At 42.7% G+C, this 18,426-nt stretch overlaps 1 protein-coding gene across 1 annotated transcript in view; it reads left to right on the top strand.

The window, feature by feature from the left end:
• LOC117549772 (zinc finger protein 420-like) overlaps positions 1–18,426 on the top strand; it is a 62,646-nt gene that overhangs the window by 13,963 nt on the left and 30,257 nt on the right. Inside the window, exon 3 of the mRNA XM_034221848.1 lies at positions 1,422–2,241. Within this exon, the coding sequence (XP_034077739.1) occupies positions 1,422–2,241 (820 nt within the window). The remainder of the gene's footprint in view (positions 1–1,421; positions 2,242–18,426) is intronic.

The raw sequence follows: 18,426 nt of genomic DNA, 5'->3' as shown, positions 1-18,426 counted from the left end.
ATCTCCGCCGTAGGCGATTCTGAACGCCTCCCCTCCTTCCTCATCTCTTTTCCTGGTGTTCTAAGCGGCTCCCGAGGGATTTCATCCAATATTGAAGAGCACAGGTGGCTTGGTGTATTCGTAGGAAGCCCGATCGCATTGTAGCTCTAGCATAGCCTCGCTATGTAGCAGCGTAGAGGCCGGGGCTCCCTCGCCTGTTCGTGCTTGTCACTCAGGTGTGTCTTGGAAAGTTGAATGGCATGGCCAGACATGGTCTGCAGAAGGCAAACGTAATCCACAGGATCAAAAGCATGGTCTCTCAAAATGACGTTTCATACAGACAACACAAAGTTTAGAGAATAATTAGACCACTAAAACAAGACGAGCGGTGTGTGTGTGTGAATGTGGTGTGTGTGTGTGTGTGTGTGTGTGTGTGTGTGTGTGTGTGTGTGTGTGTGTGTGTGTGATGTGTGTGTGTGTGTGTGTGTGTGTGTGTGTGTGTGTGTGTGTGTGTGTGTGTGTGTTTGTGTGTGTGTGTGTTGTGTGTGTGGTGTGTGTGGTGTGTGTGTGTGTGTGTGTATGTTGTGTGTGTGTGTGTGTGTTGTGTGTGTGTGTGTGTTTAAAACGTAGCAGCCTGCGGTCGCTCGTTAGCTGTTCTAATGAAGGTACACACAGTGAAGGCACAGCTCTTTGCAGCTGGTGCTGCTCTTCTGAGATTCTGCTGAGTTACACGTTACTGCCTCCTGGTGCTGCAGAGATTTCATGAAGTGAAGGAGGTTTTTCTTCTATAAAACAGCTGTGGGCAGCAGATACTGTGAGTCACAGACATGAATACATAGGTCAAGGCAGACTGGTTCACAGACTCTCCTGTTTTGCCGATCTGGTGCTTGAACAAATAACTCTACACCCCTGGCTGAAATGTCCCTAAAATGAAGTCCGAGTTTGAAATGTATCTCAAATAATGTATGTATTTCCCCACACAAACATAACAGTCTGCAATGAAACGGCTGTCTCCTGTGCGCTCCACTTCCTACTTTCTCCTGCGAACGAGAGACTTTCTCTCTCTTTTTTTTTTCTTTCATTGCCCTCTAGGGGCTTCGTACAATGCAAATATTTTATTTTAAAAAGTAAAGTCCTTTCGAGTCATCTGTCTCAAGCCTAAGTCAAGTCTCAAGTCATGAATACGAAGTCAAGTCGAGTCTTTTATCAATGTTAGTCAAGAAAGTCTCAAGTCAAAAAATATGTCAAGTCATGTGACTCGAGTCCCCCATCTCTGGTATATTTGGTTAGAATATTACTGTATCAAATATAATAAACACAAACAGTTGATAAGTAGTATTTTGTTAACTCAAGGTTTATATTAAGTGAGTTTTTATTGTGTTGACTTGTGTATTTATGCTTTTTAGATTGACTTTATCTCTTTCTCTGTCCGTCTGTTCTAGAAACCGAAAGGAAGAGAGAGACGTCACAGCTGTCAGCAATGTCACAAATCCTTTACAACATCTGGACATTTAAAGAGCCACCTGCTTATTCACACAGGAGAAAAACCTTACAGCTGTGAAGAGTGTGGGTCAACTTTCACTTCATCAGGTACTCTCAAATCACATCACCGTATTCATACTGGAGAAAAACCGTATAGCTGTGAAGAGTGTGGGAAAAGTTTCACTCAATCAAGTGCTCTCAAATCACATCAACGTATTCATACTGGAGAAAAACCTTACAGCTGTAAAGAATGTGGGACAACTTTCACTAGATCAGATGCTCTCAAATCACATCAACTTGTTCATACTAGAGAAAAACCTTACAGCTGTGAAGAGTGTGGGACAACTTTCACTACATCAGGTCATCTCAAATCACATCACCGTATTCATACTGGAGAAAAACCGTACTGGTGTGAAGAGTGTGGGACAACTTTCTCTCAATCAGGTGATCTCAAAACACATCAACGTATTCATACTGGAGAAAAACCGTACAGCTGTGAAGAGTGTGGGAAAAAGTTCACTACATCAAGTGATCTCAAAGCACATCAACGTATTCACACTGGAGAAAAACCGTACTGGTGTGAAGAGTGTGGGAAAATGTTCACTACATCAGGTGTTCTCAAATCACATCAACGTATTCATACTGGAGAAAAACCTTACTGGTGTGAAGAGTGTGGGACAACTTTCACTCAATCAGGTGCTCTTAAAACACATCAACGTATTCATACTGGAGAAAAACCGTACGGGTGTGAAGAGTGTGGGAAAACGTTCACTAGATCAGGTGCTCTCAAATCACATCTTCGTGTTCACACACTCTTAAAACCATAGTGGTGTTAAGAGTGTGGGAAAACTTTTTCTTAAAGTATTCACCTTAAAGTCCATGAGCGAGTTTCACTGTTCATTAATCTGCAGAGTAGTTTCTCCAATAATCTGTTTGTTTAATAAAATGTTGTGACTTTAAACTTTGATTGGGATGTTTTTGATAGTTCCTGTTGAGTTAGCAGTCTGTTCTGGTCTAAAAGAGCCATTCATGTATCTAGAACACATTTACGATGTTTTCAGTTTGATCCTATTCTCTTGTTAAAATGGACAGACTACCAAAAATAAAATGGCCTTAGAAACAGACTCGTAACCCTGCATATCTGTTGTGTTTTGCAGCATATTATAAACATGTCATTCCCTTATTTTCAAATACCACAGGTTGTGTAGTGATGTATTTGAGGTGTACTGTCAAATAAAATAAAATAAAAGTTTATTTATAAAGCACGTTTAAAAGTGATTTTTGGTCGGGCTGTACATGTAATAAATACTACAATCACATAAAAACACATTACTACAATCACAATAAATTACAACAGATATATAAAAAACACAGGGAAAAGTCAGGAGTCGTGCTCCGCTCTGACTAAAAGGCCAGGGAGAAGAAGTGTGTTTTTAAGAGTAGATTTAAAAACCCCTAGGGTCTGGGCCGACCTCACATGGAGGGGCAGAGTGTTCCAGAGCCTGGGGCCAGCTGGTGTGAAGGCTCAGTGCCCTCTGGTTTTGAGCCTGGTCTTGGGCACTATCAGCAGCAGCTGGTCAGCAGACCTTAAAGCTCTGGCTGGGGTGTAGCGCTGGAGGAGTTCAGCTATATAGGCTGGAGCCAGCCCATTTAGTGCTTTAAAAACAAATAAAAGGAGTTTAAAATCAATTCGGAACCGAATTGGAAGCCATTGCAGTGAGGCCAGAATTGGGGTGATGTGGTCACGCTTTTTGTGGTCAGTCAGAAGATGTGCAGCTGCGTTCTGCACTAGCTGCAGGCGTTGAATTGACGCCTGGTCCATACCCACGTACAGAGCGTTGCAGTAATCCAACCTCGAGATAACAAAGGCGTTAATAACCCTTTCCAGGTCTTTAAAAGATAAAAACGACTTGGTCTTGGCCAATAGTCGTATTTTAAAAAAAAAAAAAAAAAAAAAAAAAAAGCAGGTTTTGACTACGCTGCTGACCTGCTTATCGAATTTAAAAGCGCTATTGAAGGTCACTCCATGGTTCGTGACAGAGGGGAGGATATTATTTTTGAGGGAGCCCAGAATATCAACCTAGGAGGCTGGAGGTTGGGGTCCAAAAAAGATAATCTCAGTCTTACTCTCATTGAGGTTGAGGAAATGTTGGCTCAGCCAGGATTTGATCTCTGTCAAGCAGTCCATCAATAGCTGTAATGAGTTGACATTTAAATTGAGTGGCAGATAGATCCGTACATCGTCGGCGTGGAAGGGGATGTTGTGGTTTGTGAGAATTGAACCTAGGGGCAGTATGTACAGTAGAAAAAGGATGGGGCCCAGAATCGAGCCTTGGGGAACCCCACAGGTAAGAGGGGCTTTGGCAGAGGAGAAGGCACCTAGCTGCACTGAGAAGCTACGGTCTGTCAGGTAGGACCTGAACCATGCAAGGGCAATGGGTTTGAAGCCAGACTGAAACTTTTCATGGATGCCATGAATGGTTAAAAAAGACTGCAGCTGGACGTAGACTACTCGCTCCAGGGCTTTAGATAAAAAAGGTAGCTAGGAGATAGGGCTGCACGGTATTGAAAAAAACTGACATCGCGATTTCCCCCCCCCCCCCCTGAGGTATATATTGCGGTTTTTTAACCTGTTAAACCCCAAAGTTCCGGCGGGTACTTTACTTTTTTCTTTCACGACAGTGTCTCAGGGGATCGTAATATTTAAGAACCTATTAATGTGTTATACCAGATTAACGGAAATAATCTCAGCTAACTGACGATACAAACCATTTTATACCAAAACAAAACCCAAGTCTCATAAGAAGCATCTAAATGACCCCTGAGCGAAAAATGCTAACGCACTTTGGCACAGAACTCAAGATAAAAGTACCCTTATTACTTATCGTAGCTGCACATACAAGATATCCGATTAAAGCTGAGGTTCCACAGATTATTTAGGTATATAGTATCATCACTGAGTGATCTGAACTCGGACAGGGGAAGCAAACACAGACATCACAACACGTACCTTTACGTAGCTTCTAGGGGAGATGTCTCACCGTAGCTGTCAATCTGATCAAAAGACGTGTTCAATGGCATTAAACCGAGAAAGAAAAAACGCGGCTGAATCGGTTAATCCATAGGTTTTTAACGTCTCTGTATAAAAAAATGATTTCATTTATAATCCATAATTCCATTTTTATGTAAATATCGCAGAGCAAAAGTTAGCTGCTAATGGTAGCTACCAGAGTGGCTGCTGCTTCCGGTCTTGGCAATGCGGAAGTCTCACACACACACATTACCAAATAAGGACTGTGTGATTTCCCCTCGATTCCATTGGCTCTGACGGTCAAAACGAGATGTCACATGTCAAAATCCAGCAAGGTGGGCCAGAGATATGGAAAATCCACCCAAATGGCCCCAAAAGAGGTTTTCTTTTGTGCTAAATCTGTCTAAAAAGGTCAAATATCAGGGGAAGTTCTACACACACCAACACATGAACAAATAAGGAGTGAGAGTGACGACGCGTAGCCATAACCGGAAGCTGCATACCACCAAGGTGGCTACCATTAGCAGCTAACTTTTGTGTTCCGATTTTTACATAACAATGGAATTATGGATTATAAACAATTGCTTAAAAGCCACAGATACATTATCAACCTATGATCCATAGGTTGATAATGTATCTGTGGCTTTGAAGCAACCGATTCAGCCGCGTTTTTTCTTTCTCGTTGTAATGCCATTGAACACGTATTTTGATCAGATTGACAGCTACGGTGAGACGATCTCCCGTAAAAGCTCCGTAAAAGGTACGTGTTGTGATGTCTGTGTTTGCTTCCCCTGTTGCGAGATCGGATCGCTTAGATATTAAACTTAAATAATCTGTGGAGTCTCAGCTTTAATCGGATATATTGTATGTGCAGTTTCGATAAGTAATAAGGGTATCTTTATTTTGAATTCTGTGATAAAGTGCGTTAGTATTTTTTTTTTTTTAAATGAATAAAACCGCACGTCCCTGCGGTGTGAATACCGCGCATGCGCATACCGCGGTTATCGCCATGACACGGTATATCGGTCAGCCCTACTGGGAGATGGGCCTAACATTTTCGAGAATGGAAGGGTCGAGATTTTTCTTTTTAAGTAGTGGCTGCACCACCGCATGTTTGAAGGCAGCTGGGACACATCCTGAGCTAAGAGAGGTATTTATAAGTAATAAAATACTTGTTCCAACTGATTCGAAAACATCTCTGATACCTCATTCACACCAACAGTGTTTCAGGGCCGGTTCGGAGCTGGAGCTTGAAAAGCACCGGGTTTTCCTTTTCACACCGCAGCGGAGCAGCCTCTTAGCTCCGGAATCCGGTTCGTTTCAAGCACCAAAAAATTGTCCGGCCAGAGCAAAAGCACCACATACGTCACGCTTACGTCGAGGCAGGGGCAGGGGCAGATCAACTCCTGAACAACAACAAGAAGCCCGCATTTTATCCAGTTTGTACACAACGATGAAGAAACGTAACAAGCAGCAGTGGAAGAGCACTGAAGAGACCAGCTACCTACTAGGAATCTGGTCTTCCGAAGAGGTACAGAGGAAGCTGGAGCACAATCGGCCATTGTTGTTTTTGTCTGTGTCAGCTGTGAGGGGTTTCCGCACGGTTTGGCTTTATGAAGCAGGCACGCAAACGGTTGCGTCATGACGCAAACGATGACGCAATGACGCAGTGTGAAAAGAGCCGGAGCTAAACCGAAGAACCGGTTCTGAATCTGAAAAGCTCTAGCACGGAGCTTGAACCGGAGTTGCGTTGGTGTGAATGAGGTATGAGAAGGCGAGAGGGAATGCTGTCTGAGGTGCAGTTTGTTGGCCGCAGGTGCATGACTACATCCAAGAGAGAAGAGAGGGATACAGGCTCAAAGTGGTCGAGGACAGCAGGGCACAGAAAAGGAGCAGGATCTGGGGTAGCACTAGTGTGGGCTAGCCTAAGTGCAGATACTTTTTCAATAAAAAATGTAAAAAACTTATCACAGAGTAGTCGATGGCACAATTGGAGAAACATCACAGGGATTAATGATCGAGTTGATGACATTAAAAAGAACCTGAGGTTTATGGCTGTTTTTGGAGATTAACAGATACATGTGCTCTGTTTTGGCTGCTTTGACTGCCGTCTGGTAGTCGGAAAGGCAAGCACGAAGGATTTCTAAGGAGACATGGAGTTGATCCTTTTTCCATGTTCTCTCTGCACGCCTGCAAGCGCGTCTGAGAGCATGAGTACAGTCATTGAGCCACGGCTCTGAGAGAACTTTGGTGCGTCTAAGCGTAAAAGCAGCAACAGAATCCAGTATTAGGCTACATGTCGAGTCAAACATGGAGATAAGCTCATCAGCACTAAAAACATAGTTCACCTCTAATTTATAGATCGGAGAAGAAGCATTAAAAACATCAGAGAACTGTGAGGCAGTCAAGGGGTTTATTGAACGCAGACGACGCGCAGGGGCACGTGATTCGACTCCTGTGGAAGGGATCGAGGTTGTAAATAGAACCAGTAAATGGTCTGAGATACGCATTGCTGCACATATTTCATCCACAGATACAGACAGTCCAAACGATCCTTAATATTGGGCTATAAAGGAACTACAGCACGGTCACATGACTCCACGTCACCACCGCTAAGCTAAAGGCGGCTAATGTTGGGCTATAAAGGAACTACAGCACGGTCACATGACTCCACGTCACCACCGCTAAGCTAAAGGCGGCTAATGTTGGGCAATAAAGGAACTACAGCACGGTCACATGACTTCACGTCACCACCGCTAAGCTAAAGGAGGCTAATGTTGGGCTATAAAGGAACTACAGCACGGTCACATGACTTCACGTCACCACCGCTAAGCTAAAGGCGGCTAATGTTGGGCTATAAAGGAACTACAGCACGGTCACATGACTCCACGTCACCACCGCTAAGCTAAAGGCGGCTAATGTTGGGCTATAAAGGAACTACAGCACGGTCACATGACTTCACGTCACCACCGCTAAGCTAAAGGTGGCTAATGTTGGGCATGATGATGTTTAGTTGTCCCATTTAGACAATTGTTAGCCGCCGTTTTAAAATTCACCAGTTGGGTATTTACTGATTTAAATACTAGCCTACTTACTGTCGTAGAACAAAACGTTCAAATCTCTTCAGCTTGTGTTAACCACAGACCTTATTTCAGGCTAACAACCAATACCACATTCATATCATTTTTTTATATTACACTCACAAAGTGTCATAAAATACAACCCTCTCTTTTCTATTGTTTCGGATACAGCGCAGTTCTGATAGGCGACGATAGGTTGGGGCGGGACGTTGCCAGGAGTTCAACGTAAAGCCAGCCCACATTTTAGTAATGTCGTCATGACGCAGCAAATCTGGATCCGTTGTTCCCTTGTTTTTAGAGATGTGGGCACGGAGGAAAAGAGAGAGGGTTTTATTTCTGACACTTTGTGATTCTCCTGACACACCGGGGACACATTGATGTATAAAAGACATCCGAAAGTGCATTTTGCATGATAGGAGACCTTTAAAATAACATTTATATTATAGGTAGATGTGCCTGGATTCTCTCTTTTGTTTTCACAGTTTTTCAATATGGTCTAGCTGCGGCCGCGGCCAGTACACGGCGGTACACGACACGCCCACCTGACACTACGGTGGCTGAGAGGCATGGCAGATGAAAAGCGAATTGACGACAACTACGCCGCCTACGGTGGAGACCGTACATGGCATGTTATTGTAGCATTTTAAGCAACTAATTTAATAACCTATCCGTTTTAAGCAACTATTAGGCAAATAAATTAATAACCTATCCGTTTTAAGCAACTAAATTAATAACCTATCCGTTTTAAGCAACTATTAGGCGAATCAATTAATAACCTATCCGTTTGAGAACCCCTTGGAACCCCTTATCCCATTTTGATGGTTGACATCTCATTTGAACAGTGAAAGCCAGAATATTGTAAAAATGCTTACCAATGATGTATTAATAATAGGATATATATAGCGCCTTTCATAAGACCCAAGGTCCCTTTAAAAAGAAGAACAGGAGTAGAAACAAACATAACAAAAGGCAGTCAGACAAAACAACAAATAGATTTGGGGCCAAAGGCCTTGGCAGACAGATGGGACTTGAGAGCCCTTTTGAAGGCATCAAGCGTGGGGATGTTGCAGATCTCCGCAGGGAGAGCGTTCCAGAGAGTGGGGGCTGCCATACTGAAGGCTCTGTCCCAGAAGGATCGCAGGTTGGTGCGGGGGGCCAGAGTCTGAAGACCGCAGGTTCCGGGGTACAGCATGTGGGAATTGTATTGATTGAGCCAGTGTTTCATCGTGTACTTTCAACTGCAGTATATGGTCAGGCAAGTTCAGCATTCACTGTGATGTATATAAAATATGACACTGATACCGTTTTCCTCAATGAACATTTATTGAACAGAACATCAAATGGAAAATCAGAGCTGGTCAACTTAAAAAAATATTGAATAAATAATAAACTCCTCGGAATCTTTCACAAGTCCTTCAGCATTTGGTGCGCTTCCTCACTCATGTTCTTGGCGAGGTCATGAGAACAAAGTTCCATCTTACTGATAAGACAAGATGGTATAAAGAAGTCATATGTAATATTATAAAATCACATGCATCAGGGGTTGTACACTTTAATGTGTCCATTCACTAACCGACTCTTTAGGAAGGAAGCTGTAAGGCGTCTTGTTATAGGAGTGGTCCTCATCAGTGTCCAGGGGCATCTGTAGACAGTCAACCATTATTTTGACAGTGCTTTACATGCACGGTTTAACTCCTCCAAAAATGATCCAGGCTCGATTCAGAATGACACAGTACCACACAAAACAAATGTTGCATGTACCATAAGTTCTATGTAGTATGTGTTTTAGGAGTAGTAACCCGTTCTGAAACAGGCACACAGGGTCATAGATACGTTGAGCGATACACTGACCATGGTGCTGCTTGCATGCGTCCTTTTACGACTGATCCTGAATGTACGTGGGACATTGTCGCTAAGGGTCGCCCTGCCTTCCTCACTATAGTGAGCAAACTTCTTTCCATACCTGCAATTAAGACACATTTTCTTCACCAGAAGGTTGAATTTTAGAGCCAGGTGTTCCCCCCAAATCTTCTTGATAATACAATTACAAATTCAAATGTTTTTGTAGCACTGCAGCATACCCTTCCAGTCCAAAGTTTTCCACCAGGATAACACACCACCACCTTCTCAGGAGAGACATGTCATGCTAAAGAAAGAGCATACATTTTCATTAAGTTTGTTATAGAATTTGAATGTGACTTCTTTCCTTAATACTTACAATGCTGAAGTCAAAGCTGGCCTCCATGGCAAAATACCAGGCATACTGTAATGAGAATTTTATTAGCACATGCAAGACATAATGTACACGTGATGGCTGGGTGTGACCCGGTCCTTTCACAAAATGGACACTGGAAGGTGTCCGAGTCCAATTTGTTGAGCTCTGGGCGTGCTCCATCACGGAGTGTTGTGTTGTTTGTCTATAGGTGAATAAATAGAATACAATTTAAGTGACTTTAATATTGGAAATAGTTAACTCCTTAAACAAGCAGCAATGGACTGGCCTGTATAATCCTATGGACAAAGCTGGTCATACTTCCTCACTTTCAGAAGGTAACCCTTTAATGCACAAAACAACCTCTAGATTTCACTGTGGTTCGAACAGAAAGCCCTTCAGCTAGTTTAAACGTCAGGCCTACAGCATAAACCCCATCTAAAACAGAGGCTCTATCCTAATTACCTGATTGCATCCACCTGGGTTACTTGGCTCTACCCAATAACTACCATTTAACTTTAAACCACACTTAAAATAATAATTATACATATTTACATGTCTACAGTATAGGAGCTAATACATGTTTTAAATAAAAAACATTCAAATGTGAAAGACGCCTTCAATTAATATTTAAAACTTACATAAAATCAGATTCTTGTAAAAATTAGAGTACATGCATGTTCAGTTAGCATATATGCTAAGTTAACTGAACGTCGAGCATGTCAAGCTAAGATATATATATATATATATATATATATATATATATATATATAGCAAAATAAACACAATTACACTGCGCTAAACAGCCACATCGACAAACAAACGAGAACCTAAATAGTATGTAATTATATCTAAAACCACAATACGTTAAGTACCTGTACTCGGTGCGCCATGTTGTTTGTTGTCTGTAAACCTCACGTGTTGGGCGTGCTCTCTTCTGACCATATTTGGAAGTACAACTTTTCGCGGCCGCAGCTAGACCCTTCTCAGCCACCGTAGTGTCGTGTCAGGTGGGCGTGTCGTGTACCATCGTGTACTGGCCGCGGCCGCAGCTAGACCCTTCTCCAGTTTTTGCCACCAATGCATTGACTCTGACCACATCCTGTTTGTGAAACAAGAAACAGAGAAAGGTGTCACCTGGTTGCCTCCGTTCCTCTGCCAGTACATGAAAAGGCTCATGAAAGAAGACCCAGATAAAGCTCTATGCAGATGGCGCCTGATTATATCATATAATATAATAATATCAAATAAAGTACTTCTTAAAGGTGGGGTAGGTCATTTTGACGAGAAACCAGCTCGAGTGCGCTAGAATTTGGAAAATACACAACCGGAAGAAAATCTGCCACTTCCTCACAGAGCCCCTCCTCCAACACACATGAACGCGCACATGACCAATGAGGGCACGAGATACGTTTGTGCACAGATGGAAGGCTGACAGGCAGGTAGGCCATCCAGTTACTTTAGCCGGCTCAGATGATTGGTCGTGCTTTTTACAGCGCCACGGCTTCCACAGAAGATATTTTTTTATGGATTTTTCGTCAAAGCACTTCAGATATTCATTGCTATCGGGATGTTAAGAGCATTCCATGGAATATAACAAAAAGTGTATCTCGAGCCGGTTTCTCAAACGTACCTACTAACCTTTAAGTTTACTATATTTTGTATTATTTGTATTTTTTAATGTTATTATAGTTTTCTTAAAATAGTTCTCTATCTGTGTTTTTTGTTTTTGTTTTACTTTTATGTATGCACCATGACATCAAGTCAAATAACCAGTTTTTAGAGATGTGGGTTACGGAGGAAAAGAGAGAGGGTTTTATTTGCTGACACTTTGTCCCCTGACACACCGGGGACACATGTTTATATAAAAGACATCAAAACGTGCATTTTGCATATTAGGTGACCTTTAAGGCCGAATTATGTGATGCTCCCCCACCCCCAGATCTCCACACAGAGCCCCCCCCCCTGTGTACAATACCTACCCATCAAGCTAGCTAGCTAGCAAATGTTAGCTTGCAGTTATCTGATTACGTCTTTTTTGATGTAACTGCAGGGAATACACTTTTCTTGTATCCTGATTATCCCGTTACATGTAATCTGTTACTCCCCACGCCTGATAGCACTCAGAGCAGCACTTTATCATGTACTGTATGTTGTTGCAGAACAGACATCATTTCCTTTGTTTCTCTTTGCCCACATTTTCTTTTTCATCTGGAAACATGATGAAGAGTTGACGTGTTAAGCTGCTCTCTAGTTTTAGGAAAGAAACCCTGTTGCCCCTCTTCTCCGCTCCCTCTCCCCGCTGAGGTTTGTCCTCAAAGACGAGCAGAGGGTGGAGACGATGGGGAGTGAGTTGACATTTGAATAAGTGATAGACACACCTAGCTGGAAACATGTTGTCTGTTTGACTAAAATAGAAGACTCCACATAGTCGGGGTCTGCTGTGTGCTAAATGTTTTGACAGGTAATGATTATTATCCAAGAGGGATCACTTTGAGGGAGTGAACTCTTTCCCTCTCATTTCCTTTCATAAGATAATCTCACGGTGTGTTTGTTTGTGTTGGTAAAGTTTGTGTGCATGTGTTTTGATTGGTGGTAAGAAGTCATCTATCCATCCATCTATCTATCTATCTCTCTCGCTCTCTATCGTATCTATATATATCTTAGCTAGCTAACAATATTTACCCAACTAAGAAGCTAGCTAGAAAGGTAACAAGGTTCAAGGTCCTTTATTTTGTCAAATGTAATGTACTGTAAATAGCTACAGAGTAGTTATGCCGATGAAAATCTTAGGTCACAGGCTTCTCCAACAGAGCAACACAAAACACAGATAAACAGAAAAATATAGTGCAAGTAAATACAAAAAGAAAAATAGTTTAAAAATGTGAAATAGTGAAATAGTGCAATAAGAGTCTATGTGCAAGTTATTGGAATGATATATTAGATAAATAATTACTAAGTTGCAGACAGATGAATGTTATGGATGTTGTTTCAACAGTTCAGGTGTTTAATAGTCTTATTGCCTGTGGGATGAAACTGTCCCTGAGTCTGGTGGTTTTAGTCCTGATGTTGTGGTAACGCCTGCCAGACGGCAGCAGACAGAACAGTTTGTGGCTGGGGTGATGGGGGTCTTTTGTAATCCTGAGGGCTTTCTTCCTGAGCCGCTGGGAGTAAAGGTCCTCCATGGATGGCAGCTCCGTCCTGGTGATGTGCTGTGCAGTTTTCACCACCCTCTGTAAAGCCTTACGGTTAAAGCTGCCGTACCAGGCCGTGATGCAGCCAGTCAGGATCCTCTCTATGTTGCACCTGTAGAAGGTCAGGATGCTCTCTATGGTGCACCTGTAGAACGTCAGGATGCCCTCTATGGTGCACCTGTAGAAGGTCAGGATCCTCTCTATGGAGCACCTGTAGAAGGTCAGGATGCTCTCTGGTGCACAGGTCTGTAGAAGGTCAGGATGCTCTCTATGGTGCACCTGTAGAAGGTCAGGATGCTCTCTATGGTGCACCTGTAGAAGGTCAGGATGCTCTCTATGGTGCACCTGTTGAAGGTCAGGATGCTCTCTATGGAGCACCTGTAGGAGGTCAGGATGCTCTCTATGGAGCACCTGTAGGAGGTCAGGATGCTCTCTATGGAGCACCTGTAGGAGGTCAGGATGCTCTCTATGGTACACCTGTAGAAGGTCAGGATGCTCTCTATGGTGCACCTGTTGAAGGTCAGGATCCTCTCTATGGAGCACCTGTAGGAGGTCAGGATGCTCTCTATGGTGCACCTGTAGAAGGTCAGGATGCTCTCTATGGTACACCTGTAGAAGGTCAGGATCCTCTATGGAGCACCTGTAGAAGGTCAGGATCCTCTCTATGGTGCACCAGAGGTCAGGATGCTCTCTATGGTGCACCTGTAGAAATTGCAGAGTATCCTGGAGTCCATTTTGACCTCCTCAGCCTGCGGAGGAAGAAGAGCCGCTGTCGAGCTTTCTTGGTGATGGTGAACAGTTATTGATTAGAGGTAAAGTTTGTGTGCATGTTTTGTTTTTGGTGGTAAGAAGTCATTGTTCTGCATAAGAATTAAAAGACTTTCTGTAACGATGGAACCTGTCGATACAGAATTTGAGTACAAGTGAGGATATATAGGCAGTTAGTAAGGAAGGTGTTTTAATCTTCATTCGATTGAGGAACAGCCTGCCAGAAAACCAGAGGGCAGCAGAGAGCCAACTCAAGACCCTCCTTCTAAATATGGCTTTACATTTTAATTTATTTTTATCCAAAGAGTGCAGGCATGTACAAGATTGATCCATACATCACCAGAGCACTGACATGAAGGCTGCAGTAATAAGTAGGTTTTTGGTCTCGAAAGAAAAACAAGACTCATTTTATTCTCAAATGTGTTGAAGGTGAGAGAATCACTAATTATAATTCCATTCGTATTGAACCTCAGCTTCAATCTCAAATTCTACAAATATACGATAGGAGGGAAGTTCAAGTGTTTAGATGTTGCTTTCGAGAACAACATGAGCTTTGTCTGGTCAGCATTTAGTCACAGGGTATGTTGTTTTGTGTTAAAAGCAGTCTGGAGCTCACAAAGAGCCTGATTCGGGGGAAACGCAGAGCAATATCTCACTCTATCGTCAGCGTAAAGGGAACATTTGCATTTGAAACACTTTGATTAAAGTTGATTGAGAGTTCCTAATAACCCTTTCATACCAACATGGTTCCAGGGCCGGTTCGGAGCTAGAGCCTGATAAGCACCGGTTTTTCCTGTTCACACCGCAGCGGAGCCGGCTCTTTCCCCCGAAAACCGGTTCTTATCAAGCACCAACAAATGGTCAGTCTAGAAGCAAGAACCGCATACGTCGCATTTTGCTGATAGAAAGTTCTTAAACCAACAAACAACTTGATCTTAAAGACAGGTCCTCCAGTTAAGGATTATATTTGTCTTGCTTATCAATAAAAAACATGTGATTACCTATCAGAATGCTTTAGTTTTTGGAAGTTACTGGTGTATACGATTACAGTTTATTAGACAGTGTTGGTGAACAGACACGTTTTAATGCATTTGACCACCTTGTCTTTCTTTTCTGTTCCATACAGTTCAGCTGGTAAAGCTCGATGCCTTTTAGAGGAGACAGAAATAAATAAAGACGGGCTGTTCTTCAGAGCCTGTGACTGAGACTGACGATTACAGACGTTAATAGCTGACATTTACTCTTCAGCACTCTGGAAGTAACACCAAGAAAACGAAAGAAAGTGACTCATGAAAAGTCTATAGAGGTTCAACTTTGCCAGTTTAACTCTCAGTACATGTTCGTCTGGTTGTTAACTGTCCTCACTTTCCACTCTATCATCTCTCCACAATGTTTTATCAATCAGTTTCTCTTTGTCTTCTCTCGTCAAGTTCTGGACGTTAAAAATACCCCGCAACAATCTATTAATTCGTCCAAGTCCTCAGAAACAAACATATTTTATTGCTTCTGTATTTATCCAGCCCAGTGAGATAATCCCTTGCCAGCACACTGCAATCTATCACTTAAACACACAAGTAACACACCACTATATCCTCTCCGCCAGGTTCACTTTTATCTCTACCTTCTCTTAGCTGTATGGGTAGCTGAGATAATTAATGTCCTCTTTGTAAAGGAATATTTTAGTCTGATGCTTAGCTGACCTGAGAAACTTCACATGAGTGACTACTCTTTCTCTGTGTAGGGGAAGGGTTTACTGCCCGCTCAGACAGAGTTATTTGTCTGTTCATCTGTAATCGATTGGGGTAAAGGCCCGCGTTTCTGGGCTCCGCCCCTTCTCAGAGACCAGGTTTCGAGCGTTTCCGTCTTTGTGTGAGCAGAGTTAATTTGGCAGCTTGCATTGAACAGTGCGAGTTGCTTTGTTAATCCTCCAGCCGTTTTGTCTCTCAATAAATATCAGTGTATTGACTAAGGCAAATCCAGTTTCCCTCATTTCATGATTGGCTCAACATTGCTGCAAAGAAGTTTTTACTTAGCACTCATTGCTTTTGGAAGAGATAACGCCACTTAATTCACTTTATGCCTCGTCTGCTCAAGGGCGCTTTAACATTGCCTTGTTTTGTGTTCAGTTAGAGAGCGAAGTTGTTACGAGGAGTGAAGCAGAGGACCCAAACGCAGATAACACTGATAATACCTTTATTTCAAGGGCTCTTATCCAACATATCACATGGACAAACAAAACACTCCACGGTGAACTCGCTCACAAACAAAAGACGAACCAACACTGAACACAGGAAGAGACAAGACTAAATACAGGAAGGGGTAATCACAAGAGGAGAAACAGCCGGGCAGGGGAGGAGAAACACAAGGGCCACATGTGAACACAATCAGACAACTAGACACACCAGGGAAACTAACGACAGGAGGAAAAACACAGGGAAAAGGACCAGACAATAAACCAGGAGGAAAACATGACAGGGGAGAACAGCAAAACACCCAAACCTAGACATAAAACGTGACATAACATGAATATCGTGCCAAAAGTGCCATCACTTTGCATGGCGTCACTAATTGATCAACCTTTACTTGACAAATAAACTTTACATAGGCTTTTAAATGAATGTATTATTAAGCTAGCTAGCTAACTAGTTACAACAATAGCAAATGTTAGCTAGTTTGTAAATCAAGAATACAGTTTGAAAGGGGAGTGATTTGTAAAATACCCATAAAGAAAAAGAAAATCTGTTTACAGTTTCAACCTCCTGACTTTAAAAATAAATGTTTCATATATGGGTGTTGAGAGCTGTATCCATAGATCTCTTAATGTTGCTCTCAAAGTGCACCAGATTGAGGCTTTTAACTTCAATATTTAAAAAAGGCGAGTATGCCCCCGGACCCCCTAGGGCAGCGGTTTTCAAAGTGTGAGGCGCGGGTTTTTTTTATTATTATTAAATTGTAAATAATATATTCACTCAAATAAATACAAAATATAATAAAATAAACATTAAGGTGCAGCATTTCGATTAACTGAAATAATCTGTACTGTACCTTTCTAAGCAGCCAGCTTGACATTAGGACTTGCTTGTCATTGTAGTTTCATGTTTTTTTAAAAGAAAAATGAACTTGTCCACATTGCTTGCTGAAATGGCAGATCTGCTGGCACTAACAATGTCTCCTGCTGTGGAGAACACCCTCTCTCTAGGGACAGAGGTAGCAGATGCAGCCAGGTAGCGCTTTGCTAACATGGCAACATAAGGATATTTGGCGTTTGTAATAGCTTTGGTTCGGTCTGAACTTTTTTTGAGTGGTGGAGGCTTACATGCTAGCGGGAGTTGGGTTTGCACTTTAGTATTTTTTTCTTTTGGTACCGGTGATTTCCACCTGTCTTTGTCCGTCATCCTCGCACGTAACTGCGAAACCAAAATGTTCCCAAACCGGAGACTTCAATGATGCTGGAGGATTTTCGAGCTCAACTTTATCTGCGTTCGCCATTTCGCTAGTTCCTCAAATTACTGACTACATTTGAACGCATCCCTGTGACCAGCTATGCCTCTCGTCCAATTAAATGACTTGGTCGCTCTATGACGCGTTGAACCCAATGTGAGACAGGATTCGTGCTGAACAGACGCTAGCTGTTTCTGGTAGACGGTGGTGGCTGTCACTGGACTGTGACTGGACGAGAGATGGCAGAGGGAAGTGACGAGGCAGGAAGCGAGTCAGGAGACATGGACGCAGCAGGCGGGAGTTGTGAAAATGGGATATAGTGAGGAGAAATAAACGTAAAAAGGGAGGAAATACTCATTCGGATGAGAGCAATAGTGAGGATGAAAGGAGAGAAAGAGTAGTCGGAAATAGGCAACAGGAGTTCATGGTGGTTGTGAAACTTGCGCAAGTGGGAGCTTCGTTCGGCGTGTGGAACCCTATACGGTTAACTAAACCCATCGGTAAAGACATCGGGGAGGTAATGAGTGCTAAAGTATTGAGGAATGGATCAATGTTGATCAAATGTAGGGATGGAGAGCAATACAGATGAGTGCCGTGGAGGGTAAGAAAGTGGAATGTTCACTGTTCAGTGGCAGAAAGCTAGTCAGGGGAGTTGTGACAGGAATCCCCGTCAGAATATCAGCTGATGATGTGAAAGGGAATATAACAAATGCAAAAATAAGTGATGTCAAACGCATGAAAGCAAACCGCAAAGGGATTAAAGAAGATAGTCTTTCGGTTCTGATCACCTTTGATGAAAAAAGGCTTCCGGAAAATATACTTATTGGATATATGTGTTATGATGTGAGACCGTATGTTCCACCACCGCTAAGATGTTTTAAATGTCAGAGATTTGGACATGTGGCGGCAGTGTGCAAGGGAAAACAAAGGTGTGGCAGATGTGGTGGAGATCATGAATACGGCAAATGTGAAGAAGGGGCAAAGCTTGCGGAGGGGAGCATAGCTCAGCGTACCGTGGATGTGAGGTTAGCAAGAAAGCAGAAGAGGTGCAGCGAGTCAGGGTGACGCAGGGAGTTAGCTATGCAGAGGCAGCGAAGACAGTTTCTGGAGGAACGAAGGTTACAATCGGAAACAACAATAAGAGAAAAGACACAGAAAAAGTCCACAATTGTGTTAAGTTGAAGGAGGACACTCTGATAGTGAGTAAAAGAGAGTTTGTACTGTTTATGGCAGAGATTA

This window comes from Gymnodraco acuticeps, unplaced genomic scaffold (genome assembly GCF_902827175.1).
Source record: "Gymnodraco acuticeps unplaced genomic scaffold, fGymAcu1.1, whole genome shotgun sequence".
In the NCBI taxonomy this organism is placed as follows: Eukaryota; Metazoa; Chordata; class Actinopteri; order Perciformes; family Bathydraconidae; genus Gymnodraco; species Gymnodraco acuticeps.
This window is presented reverse-complemented; position numbering and strand designations above follow the sequence as displayed.